This window comes from Dermacentor andersoni, chromosome 9, assembly GCF_023375885.2.
Source record: "Dermacentor andersoni chromosome 9, qqDerAnde1_hic_scaffold, whole genome shotgun sequence".
Taxonomy (NCBI): Eukaryota; Metazoa; Arthropoda; class Arachnida; order Ixodida; family Ixodidae; genus Dermacentor; species Dermacentor andersoni.
Window position 1 is genome coordinate 98,925,331 of NC_092822.1, and position 18,034 is coordinate 98,943,364.

Sequence of the window (18,034 nt, forward strand, 5' to 3'; positions counted from 1 at the left end):
CTTTACTGCTAAACTTAAAAAATTCTTGGTGCAGGTAATATGCCCCAAAACACAATACTTGCATCAAAGTTTGCAAGCAGCATCCCGTGCAAAGTCGCACTGCTGAGTCCGAAGCACTGCAGCAAAAGTTGGCGTGCTGCTGAGAGCACATTATGTTCGAGGGCACAGTATGTTCGAATTAACCGTCGCAAACACTTATGCATTCGAATAATCGGGCATTTTTGCTCATTCAAATACACACAATTTTGACAGGACCACATCAGCAGCTGAAATAAAGCGGAGGTTCAAATTATACAAGTGTGAATCAATGAGATTCCACTTTAGTTATTCCGCAGAAAGCATCATATCAAAAAGTGCACTACGAAATGTCCTGAGTGAGCCTTCGATGACCACACCACTTTTGCAGTATCCACAGTGTTGGTTGCTAGAGAGTATAAAAGAGTACTGAAGTAAAGTGGACAGTAAACAAGAGAAGCCTCAGCTAAGGGGAGGTATTCTGTAAGAGTACACCTAGTGGATGTGTCCATTTCATTTGCTGCTTAAGTTCTGATTGGCTGAGCTGCACGTCCATAGCAGCCAGGTGCCACAGCCAATCAGAACTTCCACAGCAGATGAAATGGGCATGTCTACTACGTGGACTCTTACAGAATATCTCCCCGGGACCAACAATACGATAAGGAAACTTCTCTTCATCAGGGCTTCCCTTCCCTTGTTTGCCTGATTCAAGTTTCAGATCTCTTGCGGCTGTTGCCTCATGCTTGGACAATTACGTTCTTGCAAGACAAGCAATTTTACAAAGTGCAATCAAACTTCAGTGACATCAGTCATGCCTCTTCAGTCACATCAAGTGGCCGGTCTCAATAAAGACAGCATGCACGAGCATGCACAAGCAAGTGAGAGAAAAAGGCAATAGGAAACCCTTTCAAAGCAACTTGGTCCATGAAAAATATAGTTGACAATTACTATGATGCTGTGGATATGCACAATGCACACACCGACACAAAAGCACACAGACATCTCGTTTCAGTGATTACCAAGTTGACAAGGAGTCCTCTGCACAAGCCAAACACCTTGATGTAAAAAGTATTAGTGAAATGTTACAGTTGAGCAAGTGTACGACGGACCTGCCTGCACCCTGCCCCGAAAAAACTATATTCACTGCATGTCATCAAACACACAGTCCATAAACACACAAGTCAATGTAGGGACCACCTCCAGCCCACCGCAGGCACAGGTTGAGCAGTCTCCATACCCTAAAAAGAAAGGAGACATTTTAATACAAAGACACAATATAGTCTTTATGGACACTGTAGTCACGAAGCCTCAAAATAGCAGAGCACTTGTTCAGCCCTCTGTACAACCAACCCGGGGCTGCACTTTCTAACAACCCATTTATTCTTTATTCTTTTTGCCTTCCTCCAGTGGCTCAGCCATCGCATGAATACCACCATGCCGGTGTAATCACTGAAATTGGCCACTCAGTGTGATGCTTAATTAGAAGTTACAATAAAAAATAAGGTCAAACTTTACAACATACTGGGTCTGATTAACAGCAAATGAGGCTGGCCAATATCATAGCTGAGATTTTTACTGTAAGATGTGAAGTTTGCAGATCATGTAATGCAGGTCTTGCAAGCTTTATTTTTGTCCACCTGGCTACTCATATGACCAATAAACTTAATAGTTCGAGAATTATGCTAAATCTAAGAAAATGAAAGATTAAGGGGGTGGGTAAGGTGCCTCAGATTGGCGTCACTTCGGAATGACAGATCATGCCTGCCTTTACAGAGGTGACCAAGTCATCATTGGCTGGGGAGAAGGCGGTGGCAACAGCAAGCCTTCCACAGGAAAACTGATATTCATTGCCAACACTTGAAAGGACAAAGCACAATCAGAGGTAGCAAAGCTCTTGACAAGATAGACAGGCATGTACAGATTTAAAACGATATAAAATAACAACCTTTTACAATTCCCAGTTGCCATTAATCCCATCCCATCAGAAATGGGCAAGAGGAAAGTGAACAGTTTTGTAAAATGTTTGGAAACACTACACACCATGGAACAAGTGTTAATAGCAGCGAGTGCTCTGGATGAAAAAAAGCACAAGAAAATAAGCCAAACCTATCATACCAATTTCAACAGAAGCAAAGACCATCTCAAAGGTGTGTGTCTATCCTAAACGACAATTTGTCTGCAAGGACCTCCGACTTATACGCTGATGCCCTTACAGGTGTTGGAATCATCCAGGAAACACAGCACTTCACAAAACTGGACCCCTAGCCACAGGTGAATACCAGCAGTGGAGTCAACAGTGCATGTTGTAGGATGTGCAGGAAGCTTGCCATATTCATCCAGACCCAGCTCGGGCATGTAATGCTCCTCACACTCTGCAATGTTCCTAAGGAACTACAGTGTTCCACCAGCATTTGGATCATCACAGCCACATCACGGCATCACGGTCTTGCGCTGTTTCCTTCCCATTATTTTTGTTTGCATTAACTGCTTTACCCTAGAGTCCAGCTGCTACTTCCAAGTAATGTGTCATTTCACAAGAGCAGCAAAAACTAAGTAGCATGAATGATCGCTTGATTTATTGATCGGGGCAATACAATACAATATTCCAGAGCAATACATGAGCTGGCAGAGTCTGTAGTGGTGGGCTCTGCATTAAAGAAGTACTGAGGTATATTTTCCACATTCTAGTAACTCCATAACATTGTGACATGGAAAGGCATGAGAATTACAATGGCTCACAAAGCCAATGCTGAAATGCCCCAAATTCTAATATTTCTGCTGCAGTATTACCCAGCAGTAGCTAACATTACCATATTTGGTGCATGGTGGAGTATCAGCATTATTGTACTAGAAATTAATCATTTTTACATGCGCACTTCTGGACTATGTTATACTGGTCAATGAGTGCAGTCTGTTTATAACAGGGTTCCTTATGCTAAATATCTGACAGTAACCATATCTCACAGTATAGGATGATTTTACACACTCGAAGTGCATAATGTGGAAGACAGCTGTCATCAAATCTTGCTAGTGTTACATATGGTGTTGTAAAAGGTGAATTGTGCTTAAAATGTGAAGGAAGCCTCATTCCTTGGGTGAGAGCACATTTAAAAGCCTGGACAATGTGCAGAATCTTTTGCAATGCTGTGGATCTTTTAACAATATTTACCAGATTATCTATACAGCCAGTGCACCTCAAGCCAGATAATAACAATTGGAGCCTTCACCAGCACCCATTATTTGTCCTGGAAACAACTGACATCACTGTGCCATGCCTTTGCAGCAGCCATGGTTCAGTGTGCACAAGTGTGACATCCGGAATGCAGACACAAAACGTTTGCTAGTTTCCTTCTTTCTTTAATGGAAAACTCACTCACTACGACATAAGGCATCAATTCTTTAAGTGCATAACAAATGTAATCCCAATTTTAACATGATCGAATTCGACATGTGCATCAAGTGCAGCACAAATTCATATGCTCAAAAGTGGGACTACCCATTATGCACCGGAAATAAGAGGTAGTGGTAGCATGGCATGCCACTGTTTGGCATACCTGCCTCCCTAATTTAATAAGCTCAACATTCGGTACTTTCAATGCCAAGATGACAGGCAGATACAAGCATCACTTCTGACGTAACACATATTGACAATAACATTCTGCTGACTGGAAATGACTAGCATGCCCAGCCTACTTTCTCAAAAGAGGCTCCTAAGTTGAGTAAAAGTGTCATAAATAGCACGCTCAATTTGGAACCTAGTCATAGCTACAGCAACATTACACTTATCGAGGTCTCATAGGAAGTCATTATAGATAAAGCTAATTGCTCCAGGCTACAATTCACTGAAGCAGATCTAATAAAATGGCAACTGTAGTACAGGCTTAATGTATGCTCAGACTCCATCACTGAACATCATAGTCAATTTTAAGGAGGCAGAGGAACTAGTAAGGCTGAACCACAAACAAAACATGTTCAATACACTTTTGGTGCGGGCACAGGCCAGCGTGGACACACGGCAAATTTCCTTAATTTCTAAAAATTGCAAGATTTGGCATAATTTTGAGAATGGCAGAACCAGGACTTGCCACCCAACATATCACACTTAAAGCCTAAGATTGTTGTGTAAACATTAACAATAAGCACTCCTTTAGACTTTAGAAAAGCTTATTATTATTATTACTACTATTTGAGTTTACCAAGACATTTTCTATTGGTTGGCAAATGGCCCATGGCCTGTGAGGTAATTTGCGCAGTTACTTGCTTGTTGCCTTGATTAGGAGACCATCGTCTGTGCTATTTTCTTGTCTTTTGTTAGGCAAAACACTTCCAGTATTGGTGATAGTTATCTGAAAACAGAAGCTTTGGTGCCAAGCAAATGAACATCACACTGTTCCTGATGGTGTAGCAGCGACACCATCTTGTGCTGGACAACACCTGCCAACCGAAAATAAATGAAAAAAGTTGTTTGTTATGGCTCATGCTCTAAACATCATACTCTTCCACCTGTCACCTCAACACATCATGGCTGCAAAAGCCAACAAAACGAAATCCCAAGTGAGCTCTCACTCTAAAAGGGCCACCCTTACAAAGAGTTCATCTATTAAAGCTGCACTAAATCCCCTGGCAACCTCTGGCCAAGACTAAGGAGTCAACAAAACATCTTAAAAATCTGGAAGGAGGCCTTTAAAGGTCACCTGCAACAAAACTTCACTTTGGTTTAATTGCTTACAAATGAGTAGTACTGCGATTGAGGCAACCTTGGCAAAGCTACAGGGCTGTTGTTGTCTATTTTTCTAATTATCAGCCTTAAGGTGGCACCTAAGCAGACACCTGGCGCACCTGGTGGTTAGTGAACATGACTCCAATCCCCGCATGCTGCCTCAGAGATCTTTCACAGTGCTGCTCTGGGTCAGGAATCTCTCCTTGCGAGCAGTAACAGTGCCTGTTTATTATTGCTTTCTATTCCGTATCGGTATCAGAAACACCAGTTTCTGAAAGCTTTTAGTGATTCCATTCCCTCATAATTCAAACATAAAATTTTGCAGAGAAGCTTATCTGTACCTGTATTAACTGAAGCTAGGCGTTTTACACCATCTGAGACTTCTTGCAGTTGACTTTAGAGGCCAATTACAAAACAAATTTCTTATAAATCAGTAGTGTATAACACGATGGAACTCATGGCAATGCCACGGTGTGGTAATTGTATAGTTCTCCTCTTAGTAACCTTTAACACAGTGCTTAAACAGACAATGGAAGCACCTGGTTTTCACTATGACATAAGTTCCAGCATGCAGCCTCTGAGATGCACTCTAGGTCATGCCTCACTTCCGGAGAGCCCCCCCGGCAGCATTTTTTTCAATTTCAGTATCAAAAATGGCTATTTTTTCTATCTTTTCATAATGCTTCTGCTCGTATCTCAAATTATGCATGAAGGCTCCTCCAAATCTACAGTAACTGGGCTTTTTGAGCGGCCCAAAATTTTATTGCAGTTGGCCTTCAGGGCACAGTGAATGAAGATGATGGGTAAATGATGAAACATTTTTGCAGTTTATGTGATTAAAGGTACTGTTCACCTATAATGCAGAAGGAGTGCATCAAGAAAATCACACTTGCAGTGAAGCCATCAAATAAGAGAAACTGAGTGATGTACAACTCGGCAAAATCCTCAAGCACGCATCAATGTTAACTCTAGAACTGAAATGATAATAAACCACTTACTGGTTAAAAAATAACAAAATTGCTATTCTTTTAGATTCTGCTTATGCTGCTAGTCAATAACACAGAACTTCCTGGTGCAAGTAATCAGTCCCAACTCTGTAGGCAATCCAACATGTCAAGCTCCACGAGCTATGAGAGACTATGGCATAGAAGATTGTTACCCAAATTTGGACAAATGCTTTACCTCGCGCATTGAACACATAACAAGCTATGTGTTACATCATTATTATGACATCTTGCAGGACATCTGCAGGAATAGATTCATTGAAAGGTATTGTAGTCGCTCAAGTGCGTCCTCAATTTTGAGGAAGAGGTGCCAGAGGGGCCCTTTGAAGGCACGACAACAGATCACAGTCACACCCAAGCAGCACATTCACTACACTCGGGCATGATCTGACTTGTGCTCGCACAGTTCCTTCATAGTGTCAAACGTCTTGGGACACAGATGGCACTGAAAGAGGCATCTAGGAACGTCGAGCATCCATTCTTTCTTGCGACCCTTGAGATGACACTTGGGGTGCACCGTCAGCGCTTCCACGCACGAACACACCACAGGACAGACGGGGCACTTGTAGTCAGACGATCGGTCACAACGACTTCTCATGTGGCCTGCCAAGGGGCTTTGCTCGCTAAACATAGTGGGGCACAGAATGCTCTTGGGCAAGTGGCACGACTGGCCTTCAGCGCAGAGGTGTGCCTCCAGCGACTCCTTTGAGGGAAACTTAGCCTGACACTGGTGGCAGCTGTGCTCAATATTCCAGGCGGTGGAGCTGTCGACGCTGAACTCATCGCTTAGTGTTCCAGCAACAGCATGCTGTTCCATAAGAACAGGCTCGATGGACTCTCCACTGCAACTTCCAGATGCTATATGCTGCACCTCGGGGAGGGCCACACCTTGTTCGACTACCCCTAACCTGGTTTCGAGCAGAGACTCTTCATGAGATGCCTCCGAGATCTCTGCGGCAGGCACCACGTTCTGGTAGAGGTAATGACTTTGCAAGTGAAGCTGCAGCTCTTTCAGTGAACAAATGCGTTCTGGACAGAGGTGGCACATGTAGATATAACCCTGGTCACTCGTATCCATTTGCCACACTTGCGTAATGTGTTCTGGGTTTGGTGACCTGAGGGTGGTGGTTGCTGGAAAAGTTCAACAGCTAAGTCAAGAAACCAAATTGGCATATTCAATTTTGGTGGAAGACATGCCATGGTCACAGATTCCAAGCAAAAGTTCAGGAATATCATTCAGAACTCGGTAGTCCAGTTAAAGCCGCAAGTGTCTGCAAAGCAGGGTGTCTACCAAGTTGACATTTCCAAATTCCCTGAGTTTTCCAGGTTTTCCCTGAGCACCTTTGCAAAATTCCCTGAATGAGCCAGAACTTTGTTTTATGTCAAGACAGGCTGACACCACGTTGTATGGTGCTGTCACTCTCTAGTAAGCATGCTGAAACAAAAAAATGACTTAATCCAGTTTTAATAGTAAGGAGTAATATCTATTTTATTTAAAAAGAAAACAGAAGGAAGGTGTTAGTAAAATGCACAGCGAAAGAAATGGTAAAACCCATTCCAAATTGAGTCGAACATTTTAATGAAAAGGAGATGCATACATAAGTAAATATTTTTTAATATGAGCTATTTCTATCAACTGATAGCAAGCTCATCTGTATGAGGCCTGAACGTTGTCACAACTAAGGTTCTCTCTCAGCAGCTGGGAAGTCAACCTCAACTGTCCTGACATACTCTCAGCCCGTACACAACATCTCAGTGTTGGGTTTCACTGCTTAAAACAGTTTATTTTGGTTTGGATGCTTGGTTTGGTTTGGATGGTTATTTTGGTTTGGATGCAGCCATGTCCAGCTTGACAGCATGGACATGGCTGGTTGGTCACACTAGAGCACTGCATGGGCCTGGGATTTTGGGTCAGCCCGGGCCTAGGCCGGGCCTGGCCATCCGAAGCATTCTTCGGTGGGCCCGGGATGGCCCCGGGCTTGAAGACGTGGGGCCGGGCTGGGCTCGGGCTTGAAGCCACGGGCCCAGGCTGGACTTGGGCCCGCATGTCAAAGGGCCAAAGGTGTGCCTTCAAGCACATGTGGACATTATACATTGCATGTTCCAAGGCATTCTGTGCCAAGTTGAAGTAACATGGGCAAAGAGCTGGATCTTAGTATACTTTAGCAAGGAAAATAGAAAAACAGAAGTGATTTCTTTTCTTTTTCGCAAAAACTAACATTGTTTCCGCGTATGAAGAAATAAATCATCCAAAACCCACTTTTCAAACAAGTGGGATCGTTCCCCACCTGCGGCAAGTTGTTTTTTCATCCACTTTCATTTCCATTAATTTATCGTTTCTTCAGTTCATTTATTAAGCACAAGTAATTTCCCTTATGTTGTCAGTGTTTGTTGGCTTCTTAAGATATGACTAATACAAATTGGGCCCCTTGGTTAACCCCTTTCTTCTCGCTTATAGCAGAAGTTAGTATGCCATGGTAGCCAAACCTTCTCAACTTGTTTATTGCATCGTCTTCTATTGTTATAGCAGCTTCCATGAGGTGGAAGTTGAAGTGCCATGGGCCCAACGTGTTGATGGTACTGTTTCTGTGGTTACAGTGTGTTCCAAGTTGCTATCGTGATGATTAGGTGATTATTAGAATGGCTGTACAACGTAATGTCTTAGTTTTTTTAGCAGTACCCATGATATCACACGAACACAAACTACACATTACATTTATAACTAATAATCGTAGTGATGCAGCATATTTATGTCACATCCATAGCAAGAAGCACACAATATCACTGCATTGTGATAACGCTATCAGTTCCACCTAACAAGTTTTCTCAGGCATGTTGCAGGGGACACCTCTAAGTGTTGAAGTCTACGCAAAATCAAATCACAAACTTTGAATTGATGGGTAGCAAAGTAATAAGCCCTCACATTTCTTTTTATCTCATGCTCACCATTAGGCCATCCAGGCTGTGATACTTTGACATCAGGGTCATCGTCATTTGTTTCAAATGACGGAGGCTCTTGCTTCACAGTGATCAAGACTGGGGAAAAGAAAGAGGACAGGTATAGACTCACATAGTCAAAAAGCTATTCAACTTTATGAACGAGCGTTGCCTATAGGCAAGACACCAGAAAAAATTTTTTTCTTGCCGAGTTTCAGTATTAAGCACAAAGTTCCTGCCTAAATGTCTTCAGCCAACACTAAATGACAAGCAGCAAGTGCCATTTGTTGGCTTAGAGCAGGGACTCGGGACATAGAAGAAGAAGCTTGGCACGTGACTCGCTTGCTTTTGAAAACACGGTCAGAGAAGACACCGATCGATGCAAGACTTTTCTGCTGCAGTGGCATCACACGCATAACATAAAGCAAACGCAATGTATACCTAAGATTCCCATGCACTGAGAGCTGTATGTACACGTTCAAAACAAAGCTTTAGATGTCTTGGGTGAAGTCCACTACCAATTTTCTGCCTGATATTGCCACCCTAGTGCTCAAAAACTTTTTGCAAAATATTTCTTGTTTTCCTCATTTATGCCGATTTTCAGTACATTTTGTCCATTTAAATGGAAAATAATTTTTTTTTTTTAAATATTTATATGTCGAGCTCTTAAGAGGAAGCTTTAGTTCGGATGCTCTTATCTAAATACATGTAAAAGGAGAATTTGTTTTTCTTGGCAACCACTGCACCAAACATGATGAGGTTTGTCGCATTTAAAAGAAAAAAAGTAAGATCTAGTGACGGTTGGTTTCCAATTTTTGATTTAGATCGTCAATTTTTTATTAAAAATTGGCTAAAATTGAAAATTTTCAGGAAACGAAACTACCAAGTTTACAACTCTGTAACTCAGCAACGAAAAATGATAATATAATTCTGTGGATTGCATCTAATAGTACATTTAAAGCAGACAAAATTCATATGTTATACGTGAATCTCAAAAATTTAGTAATGTAGAAATATAGCTTTTGCAGAACCCTTGTAAACAATGTAAGAAATTCACGTAAGATATAAAATGACGTATTGAATTTGTCCGCTTTCAATGGTCTAATGGATGCCATTTACAGACCTGCAATATCTGTTCTTGATGCAGAGCTATGAATCTGTAAACTGCGTGCTTCTATTTTTTTCAAACATTCGAATTTTTGAAACTTGTTCTAACAAAATTAAGGCTCTAAATCACAATTCCGCTTCCAACAGTCACTAGAATTTAACTTTCTCTCTCAAATGCAACAAATTTCATTAAAATCAGCCCAGGGGTTATCTCAGAAAAATGTTTTTGTGTTTTACATGTATTCGAATAGGCCACGTCGGAGTTGGCTCCGAGCTAAAGCTTCCTCTTAAATGGTTAACGAAGCATTTATTCATGGTCTTCTACCAGCATAATCACATGTCTAAGAAGATATATGGGAACACTGTGCAATGCAAGCTCTTCTTTTTCTTTAATTCGTCCACTAGTAACGGATGTGGAGGCCTCCAACAGCAAGCACTTAAACAGTCAATGTAGCATTTATCTTTCATGTGGTATCTCCCTATTGGTTTCAGCTGTATTGACACCCATGTTGGCCCACCGGTTAAGGCAACCTGCTTCTGAGTATGATGTCACGAGTGTAATTCCCAGTCATAGAGGCTGCATTCTGATAGTGGCAGAATGCAAAAATGCTCATTACTTAGATTTAGGTGCTCCCCCAACAGTCCAAAGTAACCCAAGCCCTGAATTATGACATCCCTTATAAGCTGCTCTCTGGCTTCAGAATAGTAAACAGCACAACTTTGCTTTGTGCACTAAACTCCATAACTTCCCTTCTTGTAAGTAACAGGCATACAGTTAGCACTCGGGAAGTACTAGGAGAATGCCAGCAAACTTGAAAGTAGAAAAAATTGAGAAGCAGACATAAACAAAGCGATAGGAAGGTGGCTGGTCCACCTTCTTGTCGCTTTGTTTATGTCAGCTTCTCGATTTTTTCTACTTTCAAGTTTGCTGGCATTCTCCTAGTATAACCATGCAACCACTAGCCCAACAAGCCACTCTCTTGGGAAGTACTGCCTGAGAAGGTGGTCTATTTCGCTGAGATCAGTAGACAAAGAGCAAGTTTTATTTGAACTGCTGCAGTGGAAGTTCTCAAAAGCCCTCATCATTCAAATTGCTTTGTGACAGCATGCATGTTGTCATTAATGCTTTTCCTGGGGAGTTTATTGGCCAGAAATGATAAAAAAATAAGAATGTTTAATACAGTTTTTTTAATTGGGGTAGCTTGATTGCAGCCCCGGCAGGAGTGAGTGTTTCAGCAAGGAGGAGCCCAGCTCATCTTCGCAAGAAGTGATACAAACAGTGTAGACGAGCTCAGCCCTTTTACAGTAGGGAGAAGGTTGAGAAGACTGACATGGCCCAAAGTCCATAAATGGCTGTGGATTACACCTTGAGCGACCTTACTGTGAAACCAGAGCAAGAGACAGCCATTGGCCCAGCAAACATGCCAATTTCTTTGGAGTCATCGTGAAATGTAAATTTAAGCACGTTGTGTCTAGATATTGAAAGTTGTAATCATTAAAGCAAGCTTTCCCCGAAGGCTTTGTCGATTTGTTTCTGTGTTCTTGAAATTTTTGCTATCGTTACCCATGTTGTAAATATAGTGAGCATGAGAGCCTGTGCTCAGCAGTTGTTTGGTCCATTTGAAAACTTGTTACATTTGATGATTTAGGGCTCCCGTCTCACTGTCTGCACGGCCACTGGCGAAAGGAGGGCATCAAACACTGATTCCTATCACCTGGCAGCTGCGGATGTCCGAGTCACCACAGAGTGCGTCACAAATATGCATAAGTTAAAGAGCCTAATTTCAACAACATGAGTGAAAAGAACTTGATAGTGAAGAAGGCTACAATACCTATTTGCTCAGCGTGAACTTCAGGGCCTCTGCTTGAAAGAACATCTGGACTGACCCTGCCAGCAGTATTTCTTGAGCATTCTAGCGGCACCTGTTTGTCCTGGGGTCCTACACAGTCGTCAAGAAAGGCTATCATCACTGATAAATTAACATACTACGCTTAATACATAACAGGCAATCCTACAAAGGCTAGAGTCATTCACTCAAGATTGCAACCACGAAGCAGTGTGTCACATATCAAAGAAAGATAAAGCTATGCATCAATGTCATTTGATGTAACATCAAATTCCATACTTTTAGGTCGCAAGATATTGCATAGTTATTACACTAAAGGCATCACACCTCTGAATCTATTGGCCACCGAACCATAGTAGCTCATGGCCAACCTGAGCTAATATAATCTGCCACAAGACTGACAAACAAACAAACAAAATAAAAAGACTCCATTTCAAGCTTACCATCACAAGCTGTATGCAATAAAAATAGATCTACCAGATATATACAGAATGGAGAAACAGAGTCGCAGCTTGACCTATTGAGTAAGAACCCTGAACATGCAAGCAAATAATGACCCAAAAGACAAAAACAAAGGCAAAAAGTAAAAAGAAAACAAGTCTGGAACCATAATTTGTATCTTTCCTGGTCATTTAATATCCTCTCTTCCCCTATGAGGCCATTCTCAATAGAAACAGCACATTCTAACATGTGAAGGCAAGTGACAAAAGGAAAATATATCTGCCTCAAAAGCAGTTGATGCAAATACTACAGAACAGGGCTTTAGGCACAAATTCAGACAGGACAGAGTGAGAAACGCAGAAAAAAGTGAGACACAAAGGACACAAGCTGACTTTGGCAGTTTTCCTGTGTGTTTTTCTCAGTCCTGCCCAAATTTGCACCATAATATCATGCTCCATAATACCTGTAACCAACTATATACCATCTTACTTGCTGATTTGATACACAACCTTGCCCATGAGTAATATATCTGATACTTACAAGATGCAAATATCAAAACAAGAACATATACACACATTTTCCTTCAGTGCTTCTGTCATAGATGAGTCCATAAAGAGTCCTTTGTAGCAACTAAAAATACAAGTATAAGAAAAATACTGATGGACCACCGCAGTTCAGAAACTGTACAGTTCCACCTCTTTATAAAAAAGCCACATTTGGCACAAATATAGCTTAATTCTGTCTGATATTCGCTATAAACATGTATTTGTCACACTGTAATAGTGGTGAGACAATTTTTCATTTGCTTTGTTACATCAAATTCATTATAATTAACAATTTGTTATATTTGATAATTTTTTATATCCATGTTCATTGAGGTTTGACTGTACAAGGCACAATGTGATGCTGGCTCTCAGTAAGCCCCGCAAGGGATATGTTCACTGCGTTTCATCCGTCACTGTACAGTCCAGCAGCAGACACAGGTGATGAGCACCTCTGACCCACTGGAATCACAGGATGGACAGTGGGCGGGATACCTTGGAGAGAAAGAAGAAATTGTAAAACAGAGGCATGCAACTAGCCTTTAAAGTTATTGCGGCCCTATTCATTGATCTGTGCAACACATTTGGTGATATCTTGGTTGAGATTAAGGCATGGAAACTGACAGGTCGTGCAATGCATGTTTGAGTGACATGTTAGAGTGACACTGACATTACATGGCGGTTTGTTAGAGTGACAGAATGAGTGCAAAGGGGAAGAAAAGGGCCTGATGGATTAGGTAGTGGGATTAGAAAGTGTGCAGGCATAGGACATACACAGCCGGAGTGTAACGAAGACTGAGTGTAAATGGAGAGTCGGAGTGTAACGGAGATCACCGAGAAAGGACTTTATCCTGCAATTAGGTACTGACAGAAAATTTGTCTTGTCAGTATTGCTTTATTAGACATGCCTCAGCCCAGTAATTGCGCTGTGGAGCCTCAGTTCCCCGAGAACACAACAAATAATTATGTTGCCTTTTACTGCGACCACTTCAAATGCACTCAACTGCAGCACGGCTTTATATAAGACACAGGAGAACAATCACAGCATCGAAACCTGTTGCAGCGTCTTGTGGTACGAGATACCACTGACGCGCATATGCAAACACATTTAGACCATGCAGCCCAAAGCCAACTCCATTCAACATTCGACAGGAAAAGAGAACAGAGTACTTCCCTGCGGGTTTCCAGTAGAAGCAAACAAGTGGAAGGGCCAATTCAGCAACTTTTGACTAATCATTGTATGGCCTTCAACCACAGCACCGAGCTGACTGGCCAGCTCTTAAGTTGTTTGTGATACGATGTGACTGCTACACCCACTTTTGGCGGCCTGCCAGCTTTCCTTTCTTACGGCTTAAGCTACACAGCCCGTGGGACACACTTTCAGTAGATGGTATAAAAGGTGCTGTGATTTATTATTTGTGATGCTCTAAAAAAAAACCTAGGCTTTAATACTATAGTTATGGAGTTGACAACTACCTAAACAAGGAAAGAAAAAGATAACAGACACAAAAGTTTCATGTCAGTAATCATTTAACACAAGTAAGCTGATGATGGTGGTGATGATTATATTTTTTCCCTGTCTACATGGCAAAGTACCTGCTTTCTCGACTACTGTAAGCAGCTGAAGGTGCCACACTTTTTAAAGGCCCTTTCTAACATGTGCGTCTATTAGTCCAGGCACATTTCAACAGTTCTGAGGCAGTTGCTGCTACCCAGAGTGGCTTAAACATGCAGCCACTTCCATTTGTACAGGTAAAACCTACCTGTGCTGCCGTTGCTAAGGTTACGACACCTTGTGGTGAGATCATGCAGGTCTTAATATTCTAGCAGAGAGCCTGCAGCATGGACTACAATTGTTCCAGTGTTTTGTTTAATAACTTCCCTATAAATAGGAAGAAAAATTATGGTCCAATCTATTTAAACTTAGTTTAAACTGCTCACCTATTGCATAAAAGAATTTCCATGGAGTCAAATGCCTCTACAACAAAATGACATGTATAACGAAGGATTAATTATGTTGTGGCCAAATTCCTGTTTTTCGTATGTATTGTGAATGCCTCTGCAACGAAGACTCCTAAAACAAATGTGCCTGTAAAATGAAGAAATTTAGAATGGTGCTGCCAGTACCCTCTGTAGAAGCCACTAAAGCTTCACTCAGTGCTAACACAAATGACAGTGCAAGCAATGCATCTGATGAGCATGCAATGTCAGTGAGTGTAGGCCCTGCTGCCCCTTTCCAGGAATTACGTAACTTGTCCACAGCTTGTTTTAAAACAGCAGTGGGTGCGACGGCTGATGAATACATCACAGTTGATGACGACATGATGATGTAATTGTAACTGATGACCAACGACGTCATTAAATTCATCTATGGTGGAAAGGACACTAATGCCAAGAAAAGGTAACAGTAATGAAAAGCCTGCTAAAGAACCAAGATTTTTGATGGCAAGGGAGGCGGTAGCAGCATTCAATGATCTGCAGCTTTACCTTGCACAGCTATGAAGTTTCGCCATGGAACATACCCTGAATCTCGGTGCCATTAGGTCGGTTGCAGTTGCAAATTCGGTCAGATGAAGCATGCACACACACAAAAAATTCTACTATGATACTGCCTAATGTGAACTTTGAGCGCAGCTGCATAGATGGTCAAGATTTGTGATATATTGTGGCAAAGAATTTGATTCTGAACAACAGGGTCCTCTTGATGGCCGCGCTGAGTCTCTGCTCGGGCAGCTCATTTAACAGCAGTGGCAGATGGAGCGTTTGCCCTGGTTGCATCACTCATTGTTCGGGAAGAATTCCCGGGAACACGGGGACACATGGCATGTGCGGAGTGCATTCTCTAGCAGCGGTTGCACTCGTGAAGTAGCGCGTGCACAGAGGAACCGAAGCACACACCAGCGCTTCGTTTCCATAGCACTCTCCGCACTCCTGGTTGCCGCCATTGAGCATGTCTCGTATGGCACTCCGCTTTCCTCCTTGCCCTTTTGCCATACTCTCCTCCTCCACTTACTGCTGCACCCTCCTCCTCCGTTTTACTCCTCGCACTCTCTTCGCTATTTCCGTATTTCATCCGCCGCTGCGCTTCACGCTTGGCTCTTTCATCCTTCGCTGCACTCATTCGCTCAGTTATGAGGGACACCGAGGGACGCTGATGGTCAATGCAGGAATGGGCGCCTAAGAGCAGTGCTCTGAAGAGTGACTTATTTCCCTAAGTGTGTCTCAAATTCATGTTAAATTAACATTTTCTTCTGCTGGACATGCTTAGAAAGCTCTATTAGCAATGCAGTGAGCAATCTTTACAACGAAATGACTTGAAAATCATGAGCCATTCCACTCTCTGAAGGTGGATGACCAGCAAGGCTGTTTAGAATACGACACAGAGGTGACACAGAATTCTGAACATAGGTACAGACTCATTTACCATGATTTTTATATACATTTGCATGGATGGTGGGACCGTCACCCTGAGGAGCCGAAGGAAACTAGACACGCGTGATGTTTCGACAGGACTGCCACCATGGGAGGGTGGAAAGAAAGGAAAGGAGACATGCAAGTGCTTGGAACGCCGACAGAGACGGGGCGGTGCGAACGTAGATATGGCCGATGCAGGTCAAAGTGTATTATTTGTTCTTATCAGCTTAATATCCGACATGGGTTGTAGTTGGACCCAAGATATTAAATTTATTTTTGGAAATTGGCAGAGTGCTTCAAGACTGCTTCACCTCTGCCGCGGGTCGGCCTGGTATTGCACTATCTTCGGGATCGGCCCACGGTTTTTGGTCTAGTGACATCGATCTGCTGGAAACTAGCCATATACAGCTTCGCTGTAGTAACAAAGGATTTTGGAGGTCCCCAAGCACTTAAAGATTTTCAATTGTATATTGTTTGTTACAGAACCATCCAAGAATGAAGATTGTGCGTGGAAATTTGATGAAGAAGACATGGAAAGCCATCTTCTGGAGCTTTTGTGCTTCACCTTACGTGGATGTCACTGCAGAATTCGATCGCGAGTCATCATCAAGCACCTTCACCAAATGTTAGAGATAGGAAGCACATGACACAAATGTGCCCATAAACTATTACACATATGCAAACACATATGCAAACAAGGTGATGCACTAACCACTCCAGCAAAGATCTTCATCACTTTTCTACGAACAGTTGTCTTTCTTTTACACAGCTCCATGACAATGTCTTTCAATAATCTGCATTTAAAATTTTCTTTTATTATTATAACCTGTCGTCTGTCGTGTTCTGTATTTTGTTCCACTCCCTTCTGTAACGCCTTCTGGCCTTGAAGGTACAATAAATAAATAAAAATAAATAAATATCAAGAGTGCGTACCAGCTATAAGTCAACAGAAAGTGACAACAACAGTCAACAGAAAACTTCAAGCAGAAGGCAAGTGCTCCAAGATAGGAAGCTTCCCACTGTACACTTCATGTGCTAGGGTGAAGCACAGAAAAACATGCGCAGCGTAAAGCACGAACAAGAAAAATGTGGTTATATAGATATATGTTAGCACATGTGTCAAAAACTCTGAGAAACAGGAAGCAAGAGCACCAAATAACAAGAATCTGGACACTGACAGTGACGACAGTAGGTGAACAAAGAGCAGTGCTTGTAAGAAAGCAGAGCAGCTGGGACAACTTGCATGAATGATTTTATTTGTCGGTTAACTCAATGGCGGTTAGAAAATATGAAAAATTAAGGTCATTGACAAAGTCAAAGCTTAGTATACAACAGGTTTCACGGTGACCATTAGATAGTTTTGTTGAATGGCACACCCCTACTTAGCAATTTGTCCTGTGGTGATACGCCATGGTTGTGGCCCCTAACTTACTTCAGAAGAATTAATGTCATTGTCATTCTCCTTAACTACTGTCATCACTTATCATGTCATGGAAGTGATAATTCACTTAGGTGGCATTCTTTACTTAACAGCAGGTAAATTTGAACGGGGGTAAACTAGCTAAAACAAGATGTTCCAAGTGTTCCAATGATTATGTCCGATCATAAAAAATTCAGATTCAGAGCAAATGACTCTTGCGTGTGAATCTGCATTTGCATTATTCCTTAATAGTACTTCGTACTTTCTGCATGACACCCCATTCTGCATTTGTAGCAGGAATGTTTCATTGACTGTCCTATGCTAATGTTGGATTTCAGTAGCTTCGTTACTGTGAACCTTGGTACTTGTACAGTAAGATTCAAATTTTAGGTAAGACGTTAAATCTAAACAACTGAAAAATATAAGAAAGATAAGTATTAGGAAGATGCCTCAGACTAGTGTCACTTTAGAAAGACAGATTGTGCTTGCCTTTGCAGAGGAAAACAAGTCATCATTGGCTGGTGAGGCGGTGGTGCCGATAGCAAGCCTTTCGCAGGAAAGCTGATATGCACTGCTTACACTTGAAA

General features: G+C 42.0%; 1 protein-coding gene and 1 pseudogene across 1 annotated transcript; one reads left to right on the forward strand and one right to left on the reverse strand.

The window, feature by feature from the left end:
* Window positions 1-1,839: 1,839 nt before the first annotated feature.
* LOC126528432 (uncharacterized) lies at window positions 1,840-17,949 on the reverse strand. The gene is made up of 3 exons (XM_050176320.3): window positions 11,616-17,949; window positions 8,686-8,775; window positions 1,840-6,870 (listed from the first exon to the last, which is right to left on the reverse strand). Exons 1-3 carry the CDS (start codon window positions 11,749-11,751, stop codon window positions 6,110-6,112), a joined length of 987 nt encoding a protein of 328 aa, XP_050032277.2. The 5' UTR covers window positions 11,752-17,949; the 3' UTR covers window positions 1,840-6,109.
* Window positions 16,211-16,392, forward strand: LOC126528658 (U2 spliceosomal RNA; annotated as a pseudogene).
* Window positions 17,950-18,034: the final 85 nt, after the last annotated feature.